The 23,490-nt window shown below is 45.3% G+C and overlaps 1 protein-coding gene across 2 annotated transcripts in view; it reads left to right on the forward strand.

Annotated features, from left to right (window-relative positions):
• The first annotated feature begins 1,709 nt into the window (after nt 1-1,709).
• The window catches only part of MOB1B (MOB kinase activator 1B), a 52,929-nt gene continuing 31,148 nt past the window's right edge, over nt 1,710-23,490 (forward strand). The window contains exon 1 of one of the 2 annotated variants that reach the window (XM_075607935.1): nt 1,710-1,829. In XM_075607935.1, the coding sequence (XP_075464050.1) occupies nt 1,816-1,829 (14 nt within the window). In that variant the 5' untranslated portion in view covers nt 1,710-1,815. Of the gene's footprint in view, nt 1,830-1,862; nt 2,484-23,490 lie in introns of those variants that run through there. The other variant, XM_075607926.1, reaches the window with a different exon arrangement.

Here is a 23,490-nt window from a genome sequence, read left to right on the forward strand (position 1 = left end):
CCAACAAAGTCTGGTGAAATACTATTAAGATTGTTTGACATTCAACATTTTTCTTCACCCTATGGACATCATATGTTATTGAATTCTTACTGCTATCAAGTGCACTGGGTCCAATACCTCACACAGCTTTATTTCACTTCTCCTCCACTTGGCTACAAATTGATACTATTTGCCTATACATGTATCTATCATGCTGAAGCACTGCTTTTGGGATTTTTTATCCTATTTTTTCCAATGTTGTGTGCAGACAGGGATTGTTCAGTCAGGCTGAGGGCACAGAGGGGGAAAGAAGGGGGGCAGAGAGCTGCAAGCTCCTGCTCTAGGCCATAAATCCCCAGGCTATAGTTGAGGTCCTGACTCCCCACTAGAGAGTGTGGGTGTTCATAGGGACAGGCCCTTAGATAAGGACCTTGTGCCCCTTCAGCTGTGTGCTAGGCAGGGACCTAGTGACAGTACCTGTGCAGTTCCTTAGTGCAGGAAGAGAGAGAGGCCCTGCTGAAGTTCTTTAGTGCAGGGACCCAGTATAGTGTATGCTGCATGTTCCTGTATGCGGTGTTGCTGATCCAGAGACTGTCCTTACGGTGGGACGTCCGGCTGGACCCCATCCCACGCGGAGGTACAGATCAGCGCTGGACCAAGCAGCGCCGGTAGATCCTTTGCGAAAGACACAGGTGTAGAGACACCTGGGCAGGTATTTACAACCTTCCACACGTGCACCAACTTTACCTTGCTCCTCACATGTGACAGGCCTGTTCACACACTTGGGTGGGCTTGGACTCTTTGGACACAGGGTTGGGAAGGGGGTGTAAAGGTATAGCCCAGTTAGGGGCTAAGGAGGTTATAGCCCAGTTAGGGGCAAGGTTATAGCTGCCAGCTAGTGGCAGAGGGTGGTACATATATCTTGTTGTGTATTGCTGATGTATGTGTTAAGTTACATTCTGCATATAGTAAAGACCGTTGCTATTTTACATCCAGTGTATGTGTTCATTTGAATGTGTCCTGTGAGGAACAACTCCCGCTCTGCTGGGAGCCATCGCAGGTGGAGGCGCTGCACCATATAGTATTGTTCAAGAGGATACACCCCAGGCTCTCATTAGCGGAGGCTCAGGCCTCCTGTGAGCCAAACAGGTAAAGCACCACACCTGGTAACATATAGGTCCCCCCTCACATACACTCTATATGCGATTGGGTGGGGGAATACCCGTTACATATATATATATATATTTGTGTCAAAAGGAGAGCTACTGAGCGTGGCCAAATGTATACAACAAAAGATAAAAATACCCAATGCTACATCGAATGTGACAAAATAAAAAGTTAAATACTTCAATGTTAGTATTTTACCCCCCACCCCCGTTTTTTTATTTCTGATCCTTTCCCCCTCCGTCCTTCCCTTTCGCCTTTTTACTTTCTGTACCCCATTTTACTTCGGGGAAAAAAAAAATGGAAAGAAAAACCATGCGTTGCTCTCAGTAACATTTTGTTACTTGATTCAATTTTTATTTATTATTTGCTCCACAAAAAAAAAAAAAAAGGATTCCGTAATATCGAGATTTGCAGTGTATCGGTTGAAAGTCTGAAATAAAAATACTGACTGACCAACACGTCATCTTTTCCTGTTCATGTTTTGTTACTGTTTTGTCTTCCTTAATAAAGTTCTATATAATATATTTAAAAAAAAAAAAAAAAAAGCACTCTGCAGCGTGTGGTTCACACCCCCACTGCTCTGGCAGAAGGATTCCAGCTGCTGTTTGGAGAGGACTGTCAACTCCTGCTCTCTGTTGCTGTCCCTGCTGCTGCCGCCTTAGCAAGGAGATGAGCTTCTTGTTGTGAGTATCCCTGTGTGATTGTCACTGTGTGCCCTCTGCATCGCCACGCTGTGATCTGTACATTGTCATGTTGTGTTCCTTCTTTGCGTTCTATCCGAGCATTCCCACCATTGTCGCAGCATAATCTGCTCATTGTCACCGGGGATGATAACTCTTCTGTTTTGATGTATGTCCTCTGTCTGTCTGTCTGTCTGGAGCGGTCCCTGTGTCCTGTCCATCATCGCTGTGTCTTGCTTCCTGTGCCTTTCCACTGGTCTTTTATCTCGCGTTCAAATGTTCTGCACATCTCTGTATGGCTTTGTCTCCACTGCAGCTCTGGGCTCTATGAGGCTCAGGTGTACCATTTAACTATCTGCACATTTTCAGGACACTTTGGCCTTGCCTTGGATTCTCCACGTATTTCCCTTGGCATTCTGGGATTCCATGCAGCATTTAAGAAAGCAGGACTAGAAATCCCAGCATGCTCGAGGGCAGCAACCAAACTGTCTTGAACATTTGCGAGTCGACACGTATCAACAGAGAAAAGTGTGTTTTGATGCACTGCTCCGTTTCTTGGAGCACCGTTGCCTCATATGTATGAACCAGTTTCCTATATCTGATGTACAATGTTTGACTTATGTCACCGCAGAATGGGCTGATTTGCGCGAATATAAGGTACGTTGAATAGTGCACAGAGACGCAGAATGTGACACATCTCACTACAAGATGTGTGTCATGTATCTTCTCCCTATCTCCTACTGACACTTCCCAGGTTGCATGCTGGTGGAGAGGGGTCAAAATTGAAGCCAGGTTGTACATTGAAGCAGAATGTATATGCCGCAGTTTCGCTCCAACATTGCCTTGATACGTAGAGCCTTTGGTGTTAGTTGAGAAGTATGCTATGAAATCGGCTTAGTGTACTTAACATGTGTGCATATAAGGACTGTGCTGCCAACAAATGATCTACAGATTGGCACTCATCTCCATATACTGTAGTTGTGTGCCATGCCACGGGTCAGAGTTGTCTATTCAGTGATTTCTCTTAGGCTGAGTCCATAGAGAATTCAACTGTGCGGAGGCTGAGAGAAAGCGGGTGCTTTCCCTGGCCTTAGTTCGCGCGCCGTCCGGGGGCGTGTCGGGGAGCGGGCCAGTGACATCATGGAGCTGCGAACCGCTCACATGTCCGGCCCTGCGCTCCCGGGAGCGCTTAAACGAAAAAGTTATTGTCGGTTACGCTTCCGCACGGCTGCGGAAGCATGCGAGTGCCCCTGCTAAAGCCACTCTCATTGCGGCAGCAGGGTCTCACTGACAAGCGTCAGCGTGCCTCAGCACAGGTCAGCGGATAAGCGCTGACCATGGTCTCAGCCTTACTTATGTCTGTGTTGGCACCGGGGAAAGGGGTTGTGTATCTGTGTGTTATGCAGGGAGGGCATGCTTTTGGGGAACTGTGTTTGTGTGTAGATACTATTATATTATTAAACTTTTTCTTCACAAATCTTTTTTTATTGGGTACATTTTCAGTATACAGGCGAACAACTTGAAAAAGTTTGTGCTGTTACATGTACATTGTGTCGCACATTGTTCACATATATTGTTTACATATTTTTCATATATTGATCATACATTTTTCTTAACTCTGAATTCAAGCTTGGATTCATTTTGTATTATTTTACTTTAAATTATGTATTCATTAATGCTCCATTGCAGTTTGTCTAAGGAAACATCTAGATTTGTAGCAATACATTTGTTAGGGGCTATGTCGTGCTGAGGACATTGAAATGAGTGTTCTGCATGTATGTGGGATTTAACATAGTATATTTTGTATCAGACTTACGGAGGTTTAGTCCAAAACATCGGCTTCGACAATCTTAAAGCTGATGCAAATACTCTACAAGATAGAGTATAATTTGAGTGTTACTGCGTTTAATCTTCAGTGCCAGCTTCACTGGATCTGTCCAGAACTGACACCTTTTTGCTGCTTGGAGTGGAAGCAATAGCGGCCAAATATGACCATTTGCACTATAGGGTGCTATGCTTTAGCTTTATGCTTTATGCTTCAACTCAGTAGGGCATGCCTCTCCCACCCAGCATTGCAGACTCTGTAGGTCACATATTGTGTACAGCACTAATTAACTGTAGATCATTGTGACTGACCCTGCAACCAAGATCTATTTAATGTTGCATCTCTGAAATTAACCCATATATCTGCTGACCCTATGAAAGTGGCAGCCCCTTGTAGTGTCCTTTGTGCTCGCAGGCATGTGGCTGTAGCTTTGTGCTGATCTTCCTGAGGCTCTGTCCAGCTTGCAGGGTAGAAGGATGTTTGGAGTTGCCATGTCCTTCCTGGCCTGATGGTTTCAGATAGGGATGTACAGTATAGACAGGACAGAGTGCGGGGACAGAAGATAACTGCTGAACACACATTTTTCTTCACTACTGCCATTTTAAGGGTTTTAAACATGCTCAGATTTCAATATACTTCACAGAGACATACGCCCATGTGTATAGAATGCTTTCAGCCTTGAAATTCACTGGGGCAAGATTTGCACATGATTTAAATTCTACCCCTGAAGCATTTTAGATGATACACTGCTGGAACTGTATTAGAGCACTGCAGGTGTTGGGGTAGCCTTAGGGGCTGCTTTCATTGTAACCAGACAGGTACAGTGTCCAAACGTTTGGTTATAGATGTAAATAGATCGGAGCCACATAAGCCAAATATTAGAGCAAAGAGCTTAATCCTTTGAGTGCCAGCGGGCCACTTGATTGCGAACACAGAAGCACAGAACATTCTCCCCGTGACAACGAGCAGAAATCCCATGACCTAGCCACTACATCATGAGGCCCTAAGGCTACGCTTATAGTGCCGGCGACATCAGGCTACGGTTGCTGGAAAAATCAAATTGAGATGACTTCCAGCGATAGCGACCAAGCCGTTGCTCCGTCACGCCACGCTTACTATAAGCACACGCGACGGCGGCAATGCATTTGTTTTGACCCGATGTCGCTGTTGCCGTCACTATAAGCGCAGCCAAAGGGGGCGGCCACAGTCCCTTCTGCTGTGCGTTCAAGCTCCGCCCCCCGTCAGGTCGGTCCCAGTTACTACCCTGTTGCGCACCTTTCCCCAGCGGTGCGCGACAGGTTTTCAGGCAAGCAGGGAAATTTAAACTCACAGTTTGCGACGGAGGCGTCGCCACGCCCCCGCAGGCGGTTCAGCCAATGAGGGCGAACCAGCCGCGTGAGGTCATGGCCATGCCTCTGCAAACCCACCGCCACGCCCCCTCCCGTCGCAAAAGCTCCCTCTCTCCCCCAGACCGCAGATCGTGGTGCAGCGCTGTGCTGACTGGGGACTCACCCTAAGGTGCCAGTCCCGATGATGTGGTGGGTACATCATGGGTCACCCAAAGAGTTAATATGCTGACATAAGAGGCGAAAAATTTAAATTACCCTCTGTGCCAATTTTGCACTATAATGGCCTAAGTGCATAGGCCATATAGACTCTGGAATATATTTCTTGCCTAACTGTTTCTTGCTGTCAGAAATGTTCCATCGCTCTAGCTAACCACAGTGTATATTGATATATTTCAAGCAGCACAGTTGCAGTATAGTCTTGTGCAGGTATATATGAGGCGAACTTTTTATCCTCATTTCCCTCTCTGGCTGTGTAGATTTTAATGGCTCTTAGGCCGAGCATATTGTGCGGGCGACCAGGGCTTTGATTGATTCAGAGGCTGTCAGATGTGGCGACAGCCTCTGAAAAATGAAATTTGACCGGCTTCAAAAATTCACGCCACCAGTGTCGCATTTGTTTTCGAGCGACGTCGCGTCGCCGGCACTATAAGCGCGGCCTAATGGTCTACTTTTACCTTACGGATTTCTGTGGTCTCAGCTACAATGTTGTTCTCCTGTAATGTAATCAGAAGTGTTGGGCTTTTCTTACCTGGTTGTACGATTTTGCGATGTGCAGGTGGGCTTGTAGACAGACAGTGTTTCACGTTTTCTGAACTAGAGTATCATGGATGTATTAACTTTACAAAACCTATCCTGGAAGTGAAATGCTTTGTGCTAAATGGTCTCTTCCATAACTAATGACATCATCCAAAATGTCTAATAATTTAGCATGTAAAATTTAAAACCGGTAATATGTGGCATTAGGTAATGTATTATACTCCCAGTTATTAGCCTCAAGAAATAATAAAAAGAAAAATAGCAAAGTACACCAATATTGGTTGGGTATGTTTGAATGTTCAGTCTTTGGTTTCCCCTGAATAGTGAAAGTGATTTATAGCAATTCTCTGATCTATTTTCACAAAGATTAGTGGAATTACATATTGTAGCTTTTTCCAACCAAAATCGTGAATAAAGGACGTTTGCGAAGAATTTATTTTTTCCTTGTAAAGCAGTAATCCAAAATGTATAATATTGAGGTATTTTGAAGCTTCTGTGTCCGTTAAGTATCTACTGTCGCGGCCGAGTTTATTCTAACATTTACCCGGTCTCGGCCGCGACAGATACCGGGCGCGCGCCGCATTCTCCCGCGCACGCGCCGGAGCCTCGGAGGATCGGTCCTCCGATCGGGGCTTCCCCCTCTCCGGGTCCGCCGGGTCCCCCAGATCCCCCCACCGCATCCCCCACATCGCGGGACACCAGGGCTCCCTTCGGAGAGCCCTGGGCACGCACGCCGTGCGCGCACGCTCTCGATGAAGCGTGACCGCGCATCGGTGACGCGCGGCACACCGAGGGGATTCAACTAGAAAGCCGGGAAATCTCGCGGCTTGCGGCTCTAGCCGGGTTCGAATAAAGTGTGCCGCCTCTGTATGTGCTAGCTTCTCTTTCTGAGCTTTGAAAAACATGGATGGTTTTACAATGGCCCCATGTGATGGCAGCAGGTATCCCAAAATGAAGACAATATCAGAAACATCTTAATCTCTGTGAACAACATGAGGTTTTAAAAGGCAGCATTCCATGTATGAAGTTGACACTACATGGTTTTTTTGTGGGTAGGTAAAACCAGTTTTAACAGTGACTGGAACAGCAAGTGAAAAGTCTTTGATTTGAGATACAGTAGGCAGAGTGGTAGATGACAAAATGGAAAAATTGTTACAAACTGGAGGTTTCTGTGTTTGACCTTTTGCAAGATAAGGTCAGAATAAGTAATTTCATCATGCATAAAAAAATTATTTAATGTACCTGTACATAGCAATGCTTTTTTATTTTTTATTTTTTTGTACATAAACCGGTGCGTACCACTTCAGAGACCAGCGTCCAAAGCAAAAAGTTTCCTTTTATCCTCATAATGGAAGGCGTCCATAAAGAGTTCCATAATGTTTATGCATCTAAAAATAAAATACATAATACATAAATTATATTTTGGAAAAGACTAACTGATTACTAGGAATTCTAGTTGGTCATTTAAGTGGAATCTAGCAATCTCATTGGAAAAAAACCTGATCTCATCTAGTGGAATTTTTGTATTTTATACTTTGTTGCCCTCTTTATTTCCTAATTTTGACCAACCTTTTGTGTAAAGTACATTAGAAATGCAGTGTAAATTATCCTTGAAGTTTGGTTTTATGACTACAACCAAAAACAATTGCTCAATTTACATTTTGTAGTGAATATACAGCTTGCTGCCTTTGCAAATCATCATAAAAAGGAAGTGTCAGCTAAGATTTTGTGTTTGTTTTCCCTCTGAGAATAATATTACTCATGATCTGTTATTATTCAGAAGAGGCATTAACCATTTGCTATGTTTTCTGAATTAATTATGTCCCATTGTATCTCTAAGTTTGGAAGTCTGGTGTGGAATATGCATAAAGTGTTGCAAACAAGACTGCGACAATGTACTATGGTGCTTTGCCCCAGTTTGCCGGACTTGCACTATGCTTTGGGGAGCGGTTATTATAGGAGGAGTCGGCGCAATATTATAATGGGATTTATCAAAAGTTGCTCATAAAACTGGTGCAGTTTTCCACTCTCTTTGCCCCAAATAAATCCGCCAAATTTAGGTGGCGTTTGCCTCTGCTCCAGAGAGATCTACGTCAAATGTAAGAAGCAAGATCAGAAAGATTCGTAGATGATGTCACAGGCGCAAACTGACACAGGTGCTCCATGTTTTGGAGCAGATTTCACCATTTTGATGCATGCGTTGCTCTCATTTTTTTTTTGCTGAGGTTTCTATGCAATGTTTTGTATGTCGTTGCTTGATAAGGGGACGTTAGAACTGACACGAATCAGTGGGTTTGCTGTGGAGAACAGCTGCGCTTTGCAGATGAAACTTGAAGAAGTTTATTAATGCTTCCCAGGGCGGGTACAGAGCTACCCAGACTACATGAGTAAATGGAAATGAACTATGCTCGGTGATCAGCACACAGATAGACAGAGACAAACAGGAATGGAATGAGAAGGAACTGTATGTACTGCTTTGTTGGCATACATTTCAAAGGATTATTTCCTCATTTCTTCTGTGTGGGGGATCAGATTAACCCCCTGTGCCATTTCAGCTTCCCTACAAAGCATTGCTATGCAATGTGTCGCTGGCCACACGCCAGTAGTGAAGGGGTTAAGTGGCAGTGCTGTGCCAAAACAAGACTAACATTAATCCTTTTGTTATTGTGAGAGTTGACATGCCAGAAGCAAATTGAAGTGTGAAATTAAGTTGGGACCAGTGTTCGAGATAATTTACTCACAAAATGGGCAAAAAAAAAGTGCTCACATGATATCTGACTCTTCTTCGGAAGAACCGAGTCACACGGAAGTGTTCCAATTAACTTTGTTTTAATCTGGACATTTTGACCGCTTCCAGCGCAGCTTGGGTAGCATGGATGGGTATTATTATTTTAAGGGATTTTCTGTTCAATTTAAATTACTGAACAATGTATTTGTTGGTGATTGTGAGACCAATTCTGCCTCTTTGCACCTAATTATGATGATACTTTCCCTTTTTTGACTAATCGGCACAAAAGAAGTTGCGCTTTGTAGGTTCCCGGTTCACTTGGACTGTCTTTGAACATATAAGGCCCTTATTCAACCCGCTGGGAAGCCGTGTTCGCAGCGCTGGAGAAGTTTTTAGCCTCATTCATTTCAGTGGAGCTGATCTCTACTCTAATACAGGGAAGAGGGCTTCCCAGCGTATTATAATGGTAGTTAAACCATTTCACTAGAATGGGCCGTAAGGTGTTTTCCAACTCCAGAAAGTGTCTTATAGCATTGCAACACTTGGTAAATGTGGCCCCATATCTTTAATGGACACATCCATTTATATACATTTGAAATGTAAAAACAATCCTGTGTTAAGACGTTACGCTAAAATGCTTAATCTTTTCAATGGCCAACACCAGAAATGGACCAAACAGACATGTTTTATGTTGCCTGTGTCCAAGGCACATTTTAGGACAGTTACAGGAAGGGCTGTTTTTGTAGAGAAAAATGCCAAAAAATATAAATGTACATCTGTATATCTAAACTGCAATAATAAATTTAGCTCTAAATACATGTGGGAAGAAAAAAAATGTAACCCTCTCCCTCTGCCCCCCACCACCACCCCGTTAATATTCTAGTCCCACTGCTTATTGTTTTCTAAGCACTATGTAGAGTTTCTTTTTTACCTTTAAAAAAGGCTCTAACGCGCCAAAAAATGATGCCGGTGCTTGTTGTCCCACCAAAATAGCCCTTTACGGAAGTGTTTTCCAACCTGAGGGTCCATGAGACCTACAAGGTGGTCTTAGTGTGACAGTGGAACATAGACAGCGGGAGGTGCAGAAAGTGGCAAAGGGAAGGGAGATCATTGAGTGACAAATAGGAAAAGGGGAGCAGAAAGAGCCATAGACTGAAATAATGCCAGTATTCCTGCATCAATAGCCAACATAATATATTCCACTATGTGGGATCGTTCTTCGTTCAAATGGGAATTCTTTCGAGGTTACCAGGTAGGAGGAGTAATATCACGAGAAAGGTTAACATTCCTTAACGTATGACTGCTGAACTTTAGAGCAATCTTGTTATTACCCAGATTCATCCCCAGTGCATTGCATTAACCTGTATGTCACTTTATGATATGATTTGCTGCATCACAAAATGAATCATGTTTTATTAATGTAAGAGACACTTGTTTTTTTTTTTTTTTAAATGTATATAATTAATACATTAACTTTTGATTAACATAATTAAAATAATGAATACCGGTACTTAAAATATATATAATCACTTGTAGCAGGGTTCCCATGGTGGCCCCTTACCTGCGCAGCCAAGCGGGTACCCCTGTGGGGTGTTGGGGAGCTGCGGGGGCAACATGCCGCCATGTTGTTCATGTCCGCACATGCGCAGAAGGTGTCCGGCGGCCATGTTAGTGTTGGCGCTTAGTCGCGCATGTACAGGGCGTCGCGCATGCGCAGACGCATCAGCAGCGGCCATTACATGTAGAGCCTGAGCGTTTGAGGGCCAGGAGGGCAGCGGCAGCCATTACAAGGTTGCACATGCGCAGTGAAGCAGGCGCACGCGGCCCCAATAGCAAAGAGGTACTGCTTGGACTACAATACCCAGAAGCCTCTGGGGACTGCCCTGTCACCCAGATCACATGCTGCATTCCAGCCAATAGGGCTGACAGATTCCCCTGGCTGACAGGATATTGTCATAGTTGGTGCTGGGATAAGGTAGGGGAGGTAGTGTGTGTAGGGAGCAAGGGCTCCTACACTAGGCCAGGTTACCCACCTAGGCTCAACTCACCAGTAGATGTGTGGCTGCTCTAGGGAAGGCCCCTGCAGTTAGGAACTCTGCCCTGTAGTAGTGAGTTTAGTCAGGGACACAGGAGCAGTGTGAGAAGTGTGGACTGGGACCAGACCTCTCCAGGATCTAGAAACTGTTTCCAAGGTGGGATCATCCAGCAGGACATCACCCCCACGCGGAGGCTGACTCATCGCGGGATCAGAGGATCCATGTATCTTCACGGTTGTGGGTTCGGGTGTTGGAGCACCCAGCTGGTACCATATAATTGCACCAACATACTGGTTTCCTTCAGGCGCTGATCACGCCTAGTGGGTGGACTCTTGGTGACTTCTGGGACACTTGGGTATATGCTGTGGGGTTGAGGCCAGGTTAAAGGGTGACACTGCTGTGATGTTATATTGTGATGTGTTAGAAGGTAGTTGCATATAGTAAACTGTTTTATCCATACCCTGGTGTAAGTAATTACTGTATGTGGTTCCTGTGTCAGGGGTTATTCTACACACTAGAATCCCTGCACAGGTGGAGGCGCTGTAAGCAGTACGTTCCAGGATACACCCCAGGCTCCCAGTAGCAGAGGTTCAGGCCGCCTGTGAGCCTGACCGGTAACGCACCATACACCGGGTAACGTATGTAGATTTCCCCACATGGTCCCTATCTGCGATTGGTGGGGGGGGGGGGGAATGTGTTACACACATTCATTGTTGTGGACATTTTCTAATAAGGAGGTTGTCGGCTAAAGTCTCTCAATTTAGGTGAAACAGTGGGAAAGGATGGCAGTAGATTTGCAATTGTGTAAAAAGCTGCAGATACTGTTGACTATATAAATAAAATGGTGTATACGTACATACATTTATTTTCTGTTTGGGGTCACAGACTTAAGAGAGCGACTTTTAAAACTGCCTCTTATACTTTGCCCGTTGTGTTTCAAGAATCCTTATTAAATGTTTTATTTTGTGCTCAAACCAATATAGTAAATGTCAGGTTGTCGTTTGGAATGTCATTTTTGATAAGACTCAGCCCCTGTGCTGCTGTATTATGTGTCATCAACCTGTAACAAGAAGTCATCATTTAAATGGAGCCAATTAATGACTTTGATCCCATGTTTAAGAGCCATCATGTTACCTGAAAGAGGTATGACTAATACATTCTATAATTCCTCTGACACTTCCTGCACTGCAGCATACCTGTCAGGGTCATTCATCAGATGGAAGCCAGTCTCCCTCATTCCTTATAGACTTCAATGGAGTCTCATCAGACTATGTCCTGTAAAACGTTTGTTAATAGATAATTACTCAGTTGGTCCTTGTGCCTTGATTTACTGTATGTGACACAGCTGATGGAGCCAGGAATAGTGCTATGTGACAGTCCCCTCCAGCTATGAAGCAGTCCCTTACTCGTATGTCTGAGTGCTATAGTTGTGTTCCTATATGTGTGTGCAGGTTGCTTTCCGTGTCCGGGCATGGATTATTGCTCTGGGATACGTGCAGCATCTGGACATGTGCTATACAGGATAACAGCTGGGCCTCTCCCTTTCTTTTCCTCTCCTTCCCACATGCACTGTGACTAAACCTCCCTCCTCCCATCCATTATTCATGCTGCTCATGTAGGGTACAAGAGGAAGATAGTTGGGACATACAGCTGGCACATTTGTAATCTGGAAATGTAGATAACATGTCGGTAACAAGAGACTTTCAGACCACATGTAGGCAGGCTGCTGTAAGCTTTGAGCCTCATTTTGCCTAGACACACCTCCAAGCTACTGGCTAGTATTTTATTTTCACACAGTCATTTATATTCCTCTAGATATGTATATTACAATAAGTTAAATTCTCATCTCCACTTTCCCTGACGGACAGTTTGTATACATTTGCCTTGCTGTTTCCCTCCTGTTCACTTCATTGTGAAACACTCCAGTTCTCTTCTGTTTTGGAGAAAGGAGAAGTTGCACACACGGGAAACCACCAGTAAATCCCTACTTGGGCATATACTTCAAGCAGCCATCCTGCAAAATGTAGGCATGTGTTTTGTTACATTACTTGAAACCGCTATATTTTCAGCTCCTGGCCCCTCCCTCCAACCTGCCTCCATTCCCAGATAGTTACAATTTCTGATGCCTTTGCACTTTCTTGGTTTTTAAAGATAGCGCCTGCGAGCATCCAATAGCAAGCCACAACGTCATCCGATGGGGTTTCCTATTGGCTGTGCTGTGGTGGCCATTTTTTTTCCCCAGGATGAGGGAGAAGACTGGCACCGAAAAAGTTAAGTATCAAGGGAACTGGGGAGTCCCCGAGCTGAACTGTGCTATTTTCAAAATACTGTACAAAATTATAAATTTAAAGAAAAACGAGCAGCCATACTAGACAACACAACATTTTGAGTGCACCTGTACCCTTCATCAGGTGTATATTACATATACTGCTTATCGACACAGTATAAATACCTACGATTCTGCACCCTCCAGCAGACGCATAGCATATAGTAGTTTAAAAAACACAAGGACACTATGCTTAAAGAAAAAAATCTCACATTTATATAAAGAAAATCATATAAAATATAACAATACATAACCGTCACAAACGGGTCATAAAATGGAGAAGGTAGCAGAGGAGTAGATACATACAGCAGGGCCCCGCTTTACGGCGTTCCACTCATACGGCTTTTCCAAATATATACCCATATTCATTAGATTCGGCGCTTGTTACGTTTTTCCGGCGATTTTCGGCATGATGTGCACAGCAGCAAAGTATCCGGCTGTCGCAACAGTTTTAGTGCGTGCGCAGCTCCTTGCCATTTGTCAGCGAAACAGTCGGTTTACAGCTCTGCATCTCTGTTTTCAAAGATACAGTACAGTAGGGCCCCGCTTTACGGCGATTTCCGCTTTACAGCGGCGGCCTGGAACGGAACCCGCCGTATGTACGGTAAAAAAATGCAATGAATGGGTGTGAAATAATCTGGAAAACTGTACATCAGGCAGGAGTCACGTGACCCACAGCGTTATTTGACACCGCGTCTCCATGGCAACGGGCGTCATATGACGCTGCGTTGTCATGGAGACGAGTGGACACGGATGCTGGGTGAGTGACCCACGCCCCACCCCCCCAAAAAGTCTAGTGCCCCCCTTAGTTTGCGCACCGCTGGGCTAAAGTATGTTTTTTTGGCAAAAAAAAGATAGCTGATAAACATGAAGCAGGTTTTCAATAGTTTATGGTGAATTAAGCCTTGAATGTACAATTACAAATACACAATCTTTTGAGTGAGCTCAAATACTCTAATCCACAGTACAGGCATACCCCGCATTAACGTACGCAATGGGACCGGAGCATGTATGTAAAGCGAAAATGTACTTAAAGTGAAGCACTCCCTTTTTCCCACTTATCGATGCATGTACTGTGCTGCAATCATCATATACGTGCATAACTGATGTAAATAACGCATTTGTAACAGGCTCTATAGTCTCCCCGCTTGCGCACAGCTTCGGTACAGGTAGGGAGCCGGTATTGCTGTTCAGGACGTGCTGACAGGCGCATGCGTGAGCTGCTATTTGCCTATTGGGCGATATGTCCTTACTCGCGAGTGTACTTAAAGTGAGTGTCCTTAAACCGGGGTATGCCTGTATTATACTGTAAACTGAAATATTTAATAGTACCATCTGGGAAAGTGACCTCAAATGTGCAACAGTAAACAAAGAAGCCCCAACGCACATCCAATATGCCAAATGTTATTCATTTATATATTTTATCTTCTCATAAGTACGGATCATTGAGTTCAATCTTTTGGCCAAACCATGTTAGACCTGCAACCATGCCAAGTTAGGCTGAGTCCATAGAGACGTCACCGTGCGGAGGCATGCGGAGGCTGAGGGAAAGCAAGCGCTGTCCGGAGGCGTGTCGGGGGGCGGGCCAGTGATGTCACGGAGCTGGTTCGCCCTTATTGGGCGAACCGCTCACGTGACCGGCCCTGTGCTCCCGGGAGCGCTTAAGCCTGTGAAAGCGTGCGTGAGACTCTGCTAAAGCTGCTCTCATTACGGCTGCAGGGGCTCACTGCCAAGCATGAGCGCAGGTCAGCGCCTAAGCGCTGACCATGCCCGCAGCCTCAGGCTGAGTCCGAGGTGACTCCAGCCTTGCGGAGGCGCGCTGAGGGAAAGCGGGTGCTTTCCCTGGCCTTAGTTCGCGCGCCGTCCGGGGCGTGTCGGGGGGGGGGGGAGGGGCAGTGATGTCACGGAACTGGTTCGCCCTCATTGGTCGAACCGCTCACGTGACCGGCCCTGCGCTCCCGTGAGCGCCGAAACTAAAAAAAATTTAAGTGCTACGCCTGCGGACGCGTGCGCGAGCCCCTGCTAAATCCGCTCTCAATTCGGCTGCAGGGGCTCACTGACAAGCGTCAGCGCCTAAGCGCTGACCATGGACTCAGCCTTAGACTCTTTCAGAAGGTTCCCACACTACCAATGGTATACGGTGTCCTTTGTCAACGACTGAGCCACTGATTGATCTACTGTACCTGTGCTGCAGCAGGGATATCCTTAAAACCTGACCTATTGGTGCCCTTTGAGGGCTGGGGTTGACCACCCTTGGTATTGAGAAAAGAGAACACAAAGCAATGATATAGTCAATAGCAAGGGATGTGTGACATGTATGAGGTGTGTAAGGGGTTAAAGGCCCAAATGTATCCCAACATGTTGGATGTTGCATGCAAGTTTGCTTTTTAGTGGGTGGTTATTAGCATGGCTGAGACAAAGAGCCTGCTTACACTTGTTAAGCTTTTATACAACACACATTCCTTAGGTGCCACCTTGTTGCTTGATAGCTATGTAGGTGGGGATCTATATTATATATAACCTGTTGCAGTAAATACATTTTATATTGTACCATGCTTCAGTTGACACTTTAGAAATAAACATTAATCATGTTGCTGCAAGGTTTGTGATATTCAGCAGGAAGAAATATTTGACTGTATTTATGTGACTAGGCCATAAGTTGACTTCTAGCATGAGAAGATGTCATATGGTGTAACACTGCTTAATGAATAAGGGCCATAGCCTAACACAGGGGTGCGCAAACTTTTTTTGCTGCGCCCCCCCGTGCCTGCTCTCCTCCTTGGTTTGCCCCCCCCCTCCTTACCTCGCGCGGCATTAAATGATGCAGTGGGGTCGTGTGACGTCACGTGACCCACGGCGTCATGTTGGCGTGGCAACCGTGACGTCACATGACCCCGTGGCGTCATTTAATTTAAATGCCTGGGGGGAGAGCGGACCTCTGCAACCGCCCGCCCCCCCCCAAAAAAAAATCTCGCGCCCCCAGTTTGCGCACCCCTGGCCTAACACACCCAATGAATGGTTAGATCTAAAACAGAATTTCCTCCTCTCAAGAAGAGGAAAACCTTACTGGTTCTCTGGCTTTTCTTATCCTTGATCATCTATTCAATGATGATGCACTTTATCAAATGTACCCTAAATCTATGTGATCAAGATTTAAAGTATTAACATTCTTCTAGACAGAATTGGTTTATTTTTACTTCCAAATGCAATCTTCACCCTACATCTTGGTTCCTCGACCCCCCCCCCCAATACCTGTAGCAGACATGTCAGGTCTGATTATTTTTCAGTGTCTCATTGATTTTTAACATCAGTGGTCTCATAGACCTTAATTGTATCTTGTACTTTTCCAATTTTTTATCTACAAATCTCAATGCTTTTGGAGATTTATAGTTGGCTTTTTTTTGCTGCTCTCAAAGCTACGTACTGTATGTAGCTAATTAATTGGTCAGTCTCTTAACAACCTCCACTGCCATATACATTCATATTTCCCAACACTATTCTATATTGTTTGAAGGGACAGATCAAAGGAACTTGGACAGAAAGGTAATTTATAATTTGGCACAATGACTCTTAACCCTCATATTACTGGGTCTAATAACCCTTGTTTACATTTCCCATTGCTCTCTAAGTATGCATACAGACTGTGTAGTTTACCACCAGAACCAGCAAAAAAATAAAATGAGCACAGTCCCCCCTTTTCTTGACTTATTTTTTTCTCCGTCATACATAAGGACTACATGCTCCTTTTCCTGACAAGCCTCATGCCAAATCATTTACCTGACTTCCCGAAGGCCCCATCATCTACAGAGCATGCAAGACAAGCGCTCGACCCTTCTTTAGTCATGTCTATAACTGCTGATTCTGCCATAAACATTGTGTGTTTGTGTAATGTCTGTGAAGTGGAACCAGTTGTGGATTTCGCATAAGGTTGCATTTGGGGACGCAAATTTCCATTTTTTTCCCCATATACAGAAATTCAAACCTTCTCCATAGACACATACCTTGGAGCCACCTCCAGCTTCGTGTGACCCTCCTTCAGCGTTGCGCCGTCAAATGACGCTGCAACGTCGCGTGGTGACGCGTTGCCATGGCAACCTCGTGTCACATTGTCATGGAAACGCGGCGTCATGTGACGTCGCAAGGCTGAATAAGGCGGAGGGTGGCGTGAAGGAGGAGGCGGCCCCATGGCAAGTGCCTATGGGCAGCAGATTTTTAAATCCACCACTGAGTGGATCTCAGGACATACTTGAAAACAAGATATGAATCTCATATTCTTTCCTGAAAAAAATGGTTTCCTATAAGTAGACACATCTTTATAATCTTCCCCCCACACTGGTACCTGACGCAGAAGTGTTTCACATTTGCATTACAGGTGTAATAGTTCTTCAAGAACTTCCAGGATATTGAGGAGTGTGTTTCACAGATATTTTAGATTCTGGATTCTACACACGATGCAGACATTTTTCTGGGAAAGAAAAATCCTGTTGCAACGCATACGCTTTCAAAGGCTTTTTTCCCCCTACAGAGCGTAGGAGCCGACAAATGATCTTTCTTCTTTTTACTAAACAATGCACAGTGCCTATTCATTATTTTAAACAGCTGTGTTCTTTAGGTATTAGCTATGTAAAAGACCACAGGGGTTCAAGTACTCTCCGAACACAATGGTTAGCAACATTATTAAAGTTTATGTAAAACCTATACCCCACCTACACCCCCGCACCCAAGAAAAATAAGTTTTGACTAATAACCCTACATCCTTTCAAATATTGTAAAATATCTTACTTCTCAGATGTAGTCTGAATATGCTTCTGTAGGATAAGTAAATGGCAACGCTATATTGACTTATCCAGTGCCATCAGTATTGTGACTAGATACCAGGGGCTTCACTGATCTCTCTCTGTCTCTCTCTGTCTCTTTCTGTCTCTCTCTGTCTCTCTCTGTCTCTCTCTGTCTCTCTCTGTCTCTCTCTGTCTCTCTCTGTCTCTCTCTGTGTTATCCATAACCAGGGCTTGACAAATTACAAAAAAAAGCTATTCGCCCGACTCAAAAAAGCTACTCGCCCCCAGCCCCGCCCACCAATGTTTTTTTTTTTAAATGGCATAAATTCCTAATAAGAACTAATAACAATATTCGAAGAAGAAGCTTTTTAATATGTAATTACATATTTAATGATTAAGAAGTGTATAAAAAAAAAAAAAAAACACAATCGTCACATCTTCTTTTTCTTCCCGATATGTTATTGCATTTTTTCCCATTTATTGGACCTTTATTAGGTCCCACAAACTTGGTGTGAGAGTGTTATTGGGGCAGGCAGAATGCAGGGTCAGGGATCTGATGAAGCACTTTGTAGCTCAGCTCTGCTCAGTGTCAGACCCCCGAGGTGCTCTGTGTGGGGAGCAGGGGGGCCCGGTGTGGGGATCAGAGGAGCTCTGTGGGGAGCCAGGGGGCTCTGTGTGAAGCAGCATGTGTGAGGGAGCAGGGGCTCTGTGTGAGGGAGCATGGGTGGATCTGTGTTGGGAGATGGGGGTCTCTGTGTGGGGATCAGAGGGGCTCTGTGAGGGAGCAGGGGTGGATCTGTGTTGGGAGATGGGGGTCTCTGTGTGGTGATCAGAGGGGCTCAGTGAGGGAGCAGGGGCTCTGTGTGAGGGAGCAGGGGTGGCTCTGAGGCTGCGGTCCTAGTGTGCACTGTAGCATGCGTGCTTCACCGCGATCTGCGGTCTTTGGAGAGAGGGAGAGATTACAACGGGAGGGGGCGTGGTGGGGGTTTTGTGGGGGCGTGGCCATGACCTCACGCGGCTGGTTCGCCCTCATTGGCTGAACCGCCGACGGGGGCATGGCCACGCCTCCGTCGCAAGTTGTAAATACAATTTTTTTGGATTTCCAAAAACTTGTAGTACAGCGTGGCTGCTAAATGTGCGTCAAGGTAGGTACTGGGCCCGGTCTGATTGGGGGGCGGTGCTTGTACGCACAGCGCACGCCGAGCCGAGCGCTGTAGAATGCACTGGGACCGCAGCCTGAGTGGGGAGCAGGGGTGGCTCTGTGTGGGGAACAGGGGGGCTCTGTGTGGGGAACGGGCGGGCTCTGTGGGGAGCAGAGGGGCTCTGTGGTGATGCAAAGGGGGCTCTGTGTATGTGATACTTAATCTGTACTGGAGACTATAAAAACAACAATTCCCATGATTCCCTTAGGCTAGGTCCCGACCTTAGCCTTTGCGGGGCCCAAAGCAGAATGCTGGCAGCGTGGGCCCCCGATAGAAGTATATCAGGGTACTTACCTGCCGGCCCGACGATTCTTTGAAGTGCCTCTTTCCTCCGGCAGCGTAGTGGCGTAATGATGTGACAGTGGCATGTGGCGTCACCATGACAACGCAATGCTACAGGAGGAGGGCCGCTCTGGAGAAAGTAAGACTCCCCCTTTGCGTGCGTGCACACACCACCCCCCCCCCCTTTCTTACCTTGGGGTTGGTCCGGGGCCCTTGCACTCCCTCTGGTCAGGTGGAAGTTGGATCCCGGTGGCAACAGGAGGAGGGACCGCAGGTCACCTGAAGGCGCGGGGCTCAAGGCAACCACCTTGCTAGTCTTGGCCTAGGACTCAAGCATTTCAAAACCGTTCCATACTATTCAGAGGTTTGGTGCTTGCTTTTACCTACAAAAAAGTGTTCCCAGCACTCAAGAGAAAAAGACAAAAAATTATTTTTTGGATAAGCCAAACTGAATGAATTTTAATATAACAAAAATATATACGTGGGATGTGTCATGAAAATAACAAATGAGCAGACAAAAAGATAAAACTATGCGGAATGCAACATGAGGGAAGACGGGGTAAAGGAAAAGGAGGGGAGAGGAAGACAAGGAACACAGGGTACAAGGGAAAAAGGGGGTAACGTTTCGGGGGGCTAGGAGGGAGGAGGGTGAGCCCCTCCTTCAGGCCTGTTCCCCAAGATCAACAAGGAACGGGCCTGAAGAAGGGGCTCACCCCCCCTGAAACGCTGCCCCCCTTATTCCCTTGCACCCTGTGTTCCTTGTCTTCCTCTCCCCTCCTTTTCCCTTACCCCGTCTTCCCTCCCTTCCATCATGTTGCATTCCGCATAGCTTTATCTTTTTGTCTGCTCATTTTATTATTTTATTATTTTCATGACACACACCCCACGAATATCTTGCATCAAGTGTACACTGTGTGCATGACTTTTTGTGATATTAAAATTCAGTTTGGCTTATCCCCCAAAAAATCCTTTGTCTTTTTCTCTTGAGGGCTGGGAACTCCACTTTTTGGTAGATTTAGTTTGTGGAGGATATTGGGTTCCTCTTGGTTCCCGTTGCACCATTGTCTACTTCTTTTGTGTATTGATTTCACTCAGGTGCTGCCTATCCATTATACTTTCTGTTGCTTGCTTTTATGTTCCTTTAATAAATAGTTATTTCTTCTAGTGCTTAGTCGCCAGCAAATTACAGGCCTAAGTGAAGCTATGTAAGCAGCAAGCATGCTCAAAATGATACCATCAAGCTTAATATTATATTGTCAAAGAAGGAACAGCTGCTAAATTGCAGCTATTTTGGGGCTTCAGTGCATCGTGCCCACGTACAGTTGCCAACAGTTTTTGGCTGTAATAATTCGTTCTCTGAGCAAAACAAAGCGGGGAGAAATGTGTCTTGTACTGTGTTTGTGCATGTCTGTATTCACAGGTTTCTAAATCGTGTGAATACTCCGTAATGCAACAATGGGCAGGATTGAGAATGCCACTCAATGCACATCTTGCCACATGGATGTGCACTTGGAGCAGCTGTTCCAGGGAACATACCTCTGTGGGAAGTGTGAGCAGGTGGTCTCTTTGAAGTCTCAGATTTGCTAATCTGAAGAGGCAGTTTTCAACATTGCGGGACTGACAATCTTGAAAGGAGTTTAGTGGTCACTGTGCAGGGCCTGGCTAGTGGGAGAAGTGGTGCAGAGGGTGGAGCTGTGAGTGAGGACCTGGAACCGGTAGATAGCTGGGTAACAGAAGGGGAAGCAGATGGAAAAGGCAGGCCAGTTCTGAACTGACTCATTCCAATAGATTTGCCAGATTGAGTGAAGATATTGGGGGTGTTAGGGCTGGAATGCCCAGGCTTTGGGAGATTGATTCCTCTAGCAGCCAGTGGGAATAGTTCCTCCAGCACAGAGGGGACTCTGGATACTCCGAGAACAAGAAGGATTATGGTGTAGGGTAGATAGGGCAAACTGTTGTCTTGACAGCATGAATCGAACAGTTTGCTGTCTCCCTGGGGGTCGAGTTCGGCACATTGCGGATCAGATAGACAGATTGTTGGGATGGGATGGGACTGACCCGGCGGTCTTGTTACACGTTGGCACAAATGACAAAGTTAGAGAAAGCTGCAGGGTCCTAAAAACAATTTTCAGGGATCTAGGCTGCAAGGTTAAGGCAAGGTCATCCAAGTTAGTATTTTCTGGAATACTACCAGTGCCATGTGCTACCACAGGGAGACAGTCTGAGATTAGGTAGGTTAATGCAGGGCTAAGAAAGTGATGTAGGAAAGGGGTTGGGGTTTTTAGATCACTAGGACTCCTTTTCTGAGAGGTGCCATCTTTATGGTAGGGACGGATTGCACCTCAATGAAGAGGGATCTTCTGTGCTAGGGGGGGAAATGTTAAAAAGGTTGGGAGGAAATTTTAAAATATATATATATATATTTTCTGTTTTTTATACTAAGTGGAAAATTAGGATGGGGAGGGGTCGAGGGGGTGTTCAAAAAAAGAAAGGGGGACGTTACGGGGGTGAGGAACGGGTACATAGTTTATTACATTTTAAACATGGTATACAACAGTTTATAAGCATATTTTATACATTGTTCTAAAAAAGAAAGCGTGTTCTTGATACTTCTTGGTAGGAGTGTGGTGCTCAAAAGGGAAAATTCAAAGAGGGCGGAGGTATAGGAGGGAGGGCAGGGTAAGGAGATGAGGGGATGGAGAGGTGGGGAGGTGGTTCAGGTCACTAGTAATCACAATGGTGGGGATATTTTTCATAGTCCTAAATAAATCTACATTTCTCGGTTTTATGAGAATTTTGACATCCAAGGGTCCCATACGTTTCTGAATTTGGGCACGGAGTCATTCAGATATACTGATCGTTTTTCCATACTCATAGTTTAATCAGATATTGCTTTTAATTTGTGCTATAGTAGCAGCTACCATGATATGGGTAATCAATTTGCTTTCGTCTCTAGACATATCTGGAAAGAGTCTTCCCTTCAGGAGACTACAAAGATCTGATGGAATGTTGATATTGAGTGTGACGGTAGCTTTGAGACAGGCTATGAATAATACACCACCAAGAATATAACTGGGTTGAACTGGAGGAGACTTAGATATGATAAAATATAATTTGTTCCCTGAAAAAGGTTAATACACGAGATATACAAATAACAGACAAAATGTGGACACTTACTTAAAGGTTAGGACAAGAAAAGCCATAAGGATACAGGATGGGCCATTTCTTCCATAATTCAGTTTCAGATGAAGACATCACAGCAATACATGAAGATCATGAAGACACATGAAGACATTTGAGTAACGGATGACTCTGACTTATATACCATTTCAACCCTTCTCTTGCACTCAAGGCGCCGAGCTGTCTAGCAAAAATCTCTTTGAAGGAGATTTTGTCTTCCCTGTAAGTGTGAAGACCGACACTTAAAAACACTCAGCCCCTTTGTTCTTGCCCTCAGCATAAACAATCAGGACAGTTAGCTTTTGATCACCGGGCTATGTTAATTCCTCAGGATGCCCTTCCTGCTTTATTTAACATAGCAGATGGAGTCTGCATTTTTCAGAGCAGATCCAAAACCCCATATACATTTTAATACCTACACATATTAAAATACCCGGTTCTGGTAGGTCCAGCGTGTCCAAACTTTCCAGGCCTTAATGCCGGAAGTGATACACTATGGGGTCCAAATTTCAGCCCGCTACGACCTTTGGAACCGGAGTTATACAAATATCACATAAACCGTTTCATATTTTATTATAAAAATCTCCGCTAAAAAGAAATCTCAGCGTTTCACTAAATCCCCATTGAAAACAACGGGCTCCGCCGCCATGGGTTTCAATGGAGCAACTCCGCCGTTGTAGTCAATGGAGTTTCCCGCCATAGACTTTCAATGGAGGAACCGCCGCCATTGAAGTCCATGAGAAAATCCACAAATCTTTACCTTCGTCCACACTCCGTCTGGTTGGTCTGAGGGGGCTGGGAAGGGGCATGCATTAAAGCCGGAACGTTGGCTATATGCCACCCAAATCCCATCCCTCTGGTCATTCCAGAACCGGAGATATGGACTTACACATTTCAACATTTTACACATAGTCGTTTTTTCGCCATGCGGCTTTTCCCCATTGGAATCAATGGCCGGTGCCGCCATTGACCATGCATGGCGCCCGCCGCCATTAGATTCAATGGTGCGACCCTCCTTCTCCGCTCGACCCTTTACGGGGGTCCCTCATTCCCGGACCCGGTGTGGATCGCGTGTGGGGGTTCCTAGGGGTTAGGGACAAAAAGAACTTTATTCCCAGGGACCCTAGAACCAAAGATTCCCACGCCAATTGTCGTTGAACTTGACCGTAGTGATTAAACTCTTTTAAAAGACATTGTATCCG

This window comes from Ascaphus truei, chromosome 1 (assembly GCF_040206685.1).
Source record: "Ascaphus truei isolate aAscTru1 chromosome 1, aAscTru1.hap1, whole genome shotgun sequence".
NCBI classification, from domain to species: Eukaryota; Metazoa; Chordata; class Amphibia; order Anura; family Ascaphidae; genus Ascaphus; species Ascaphus truei.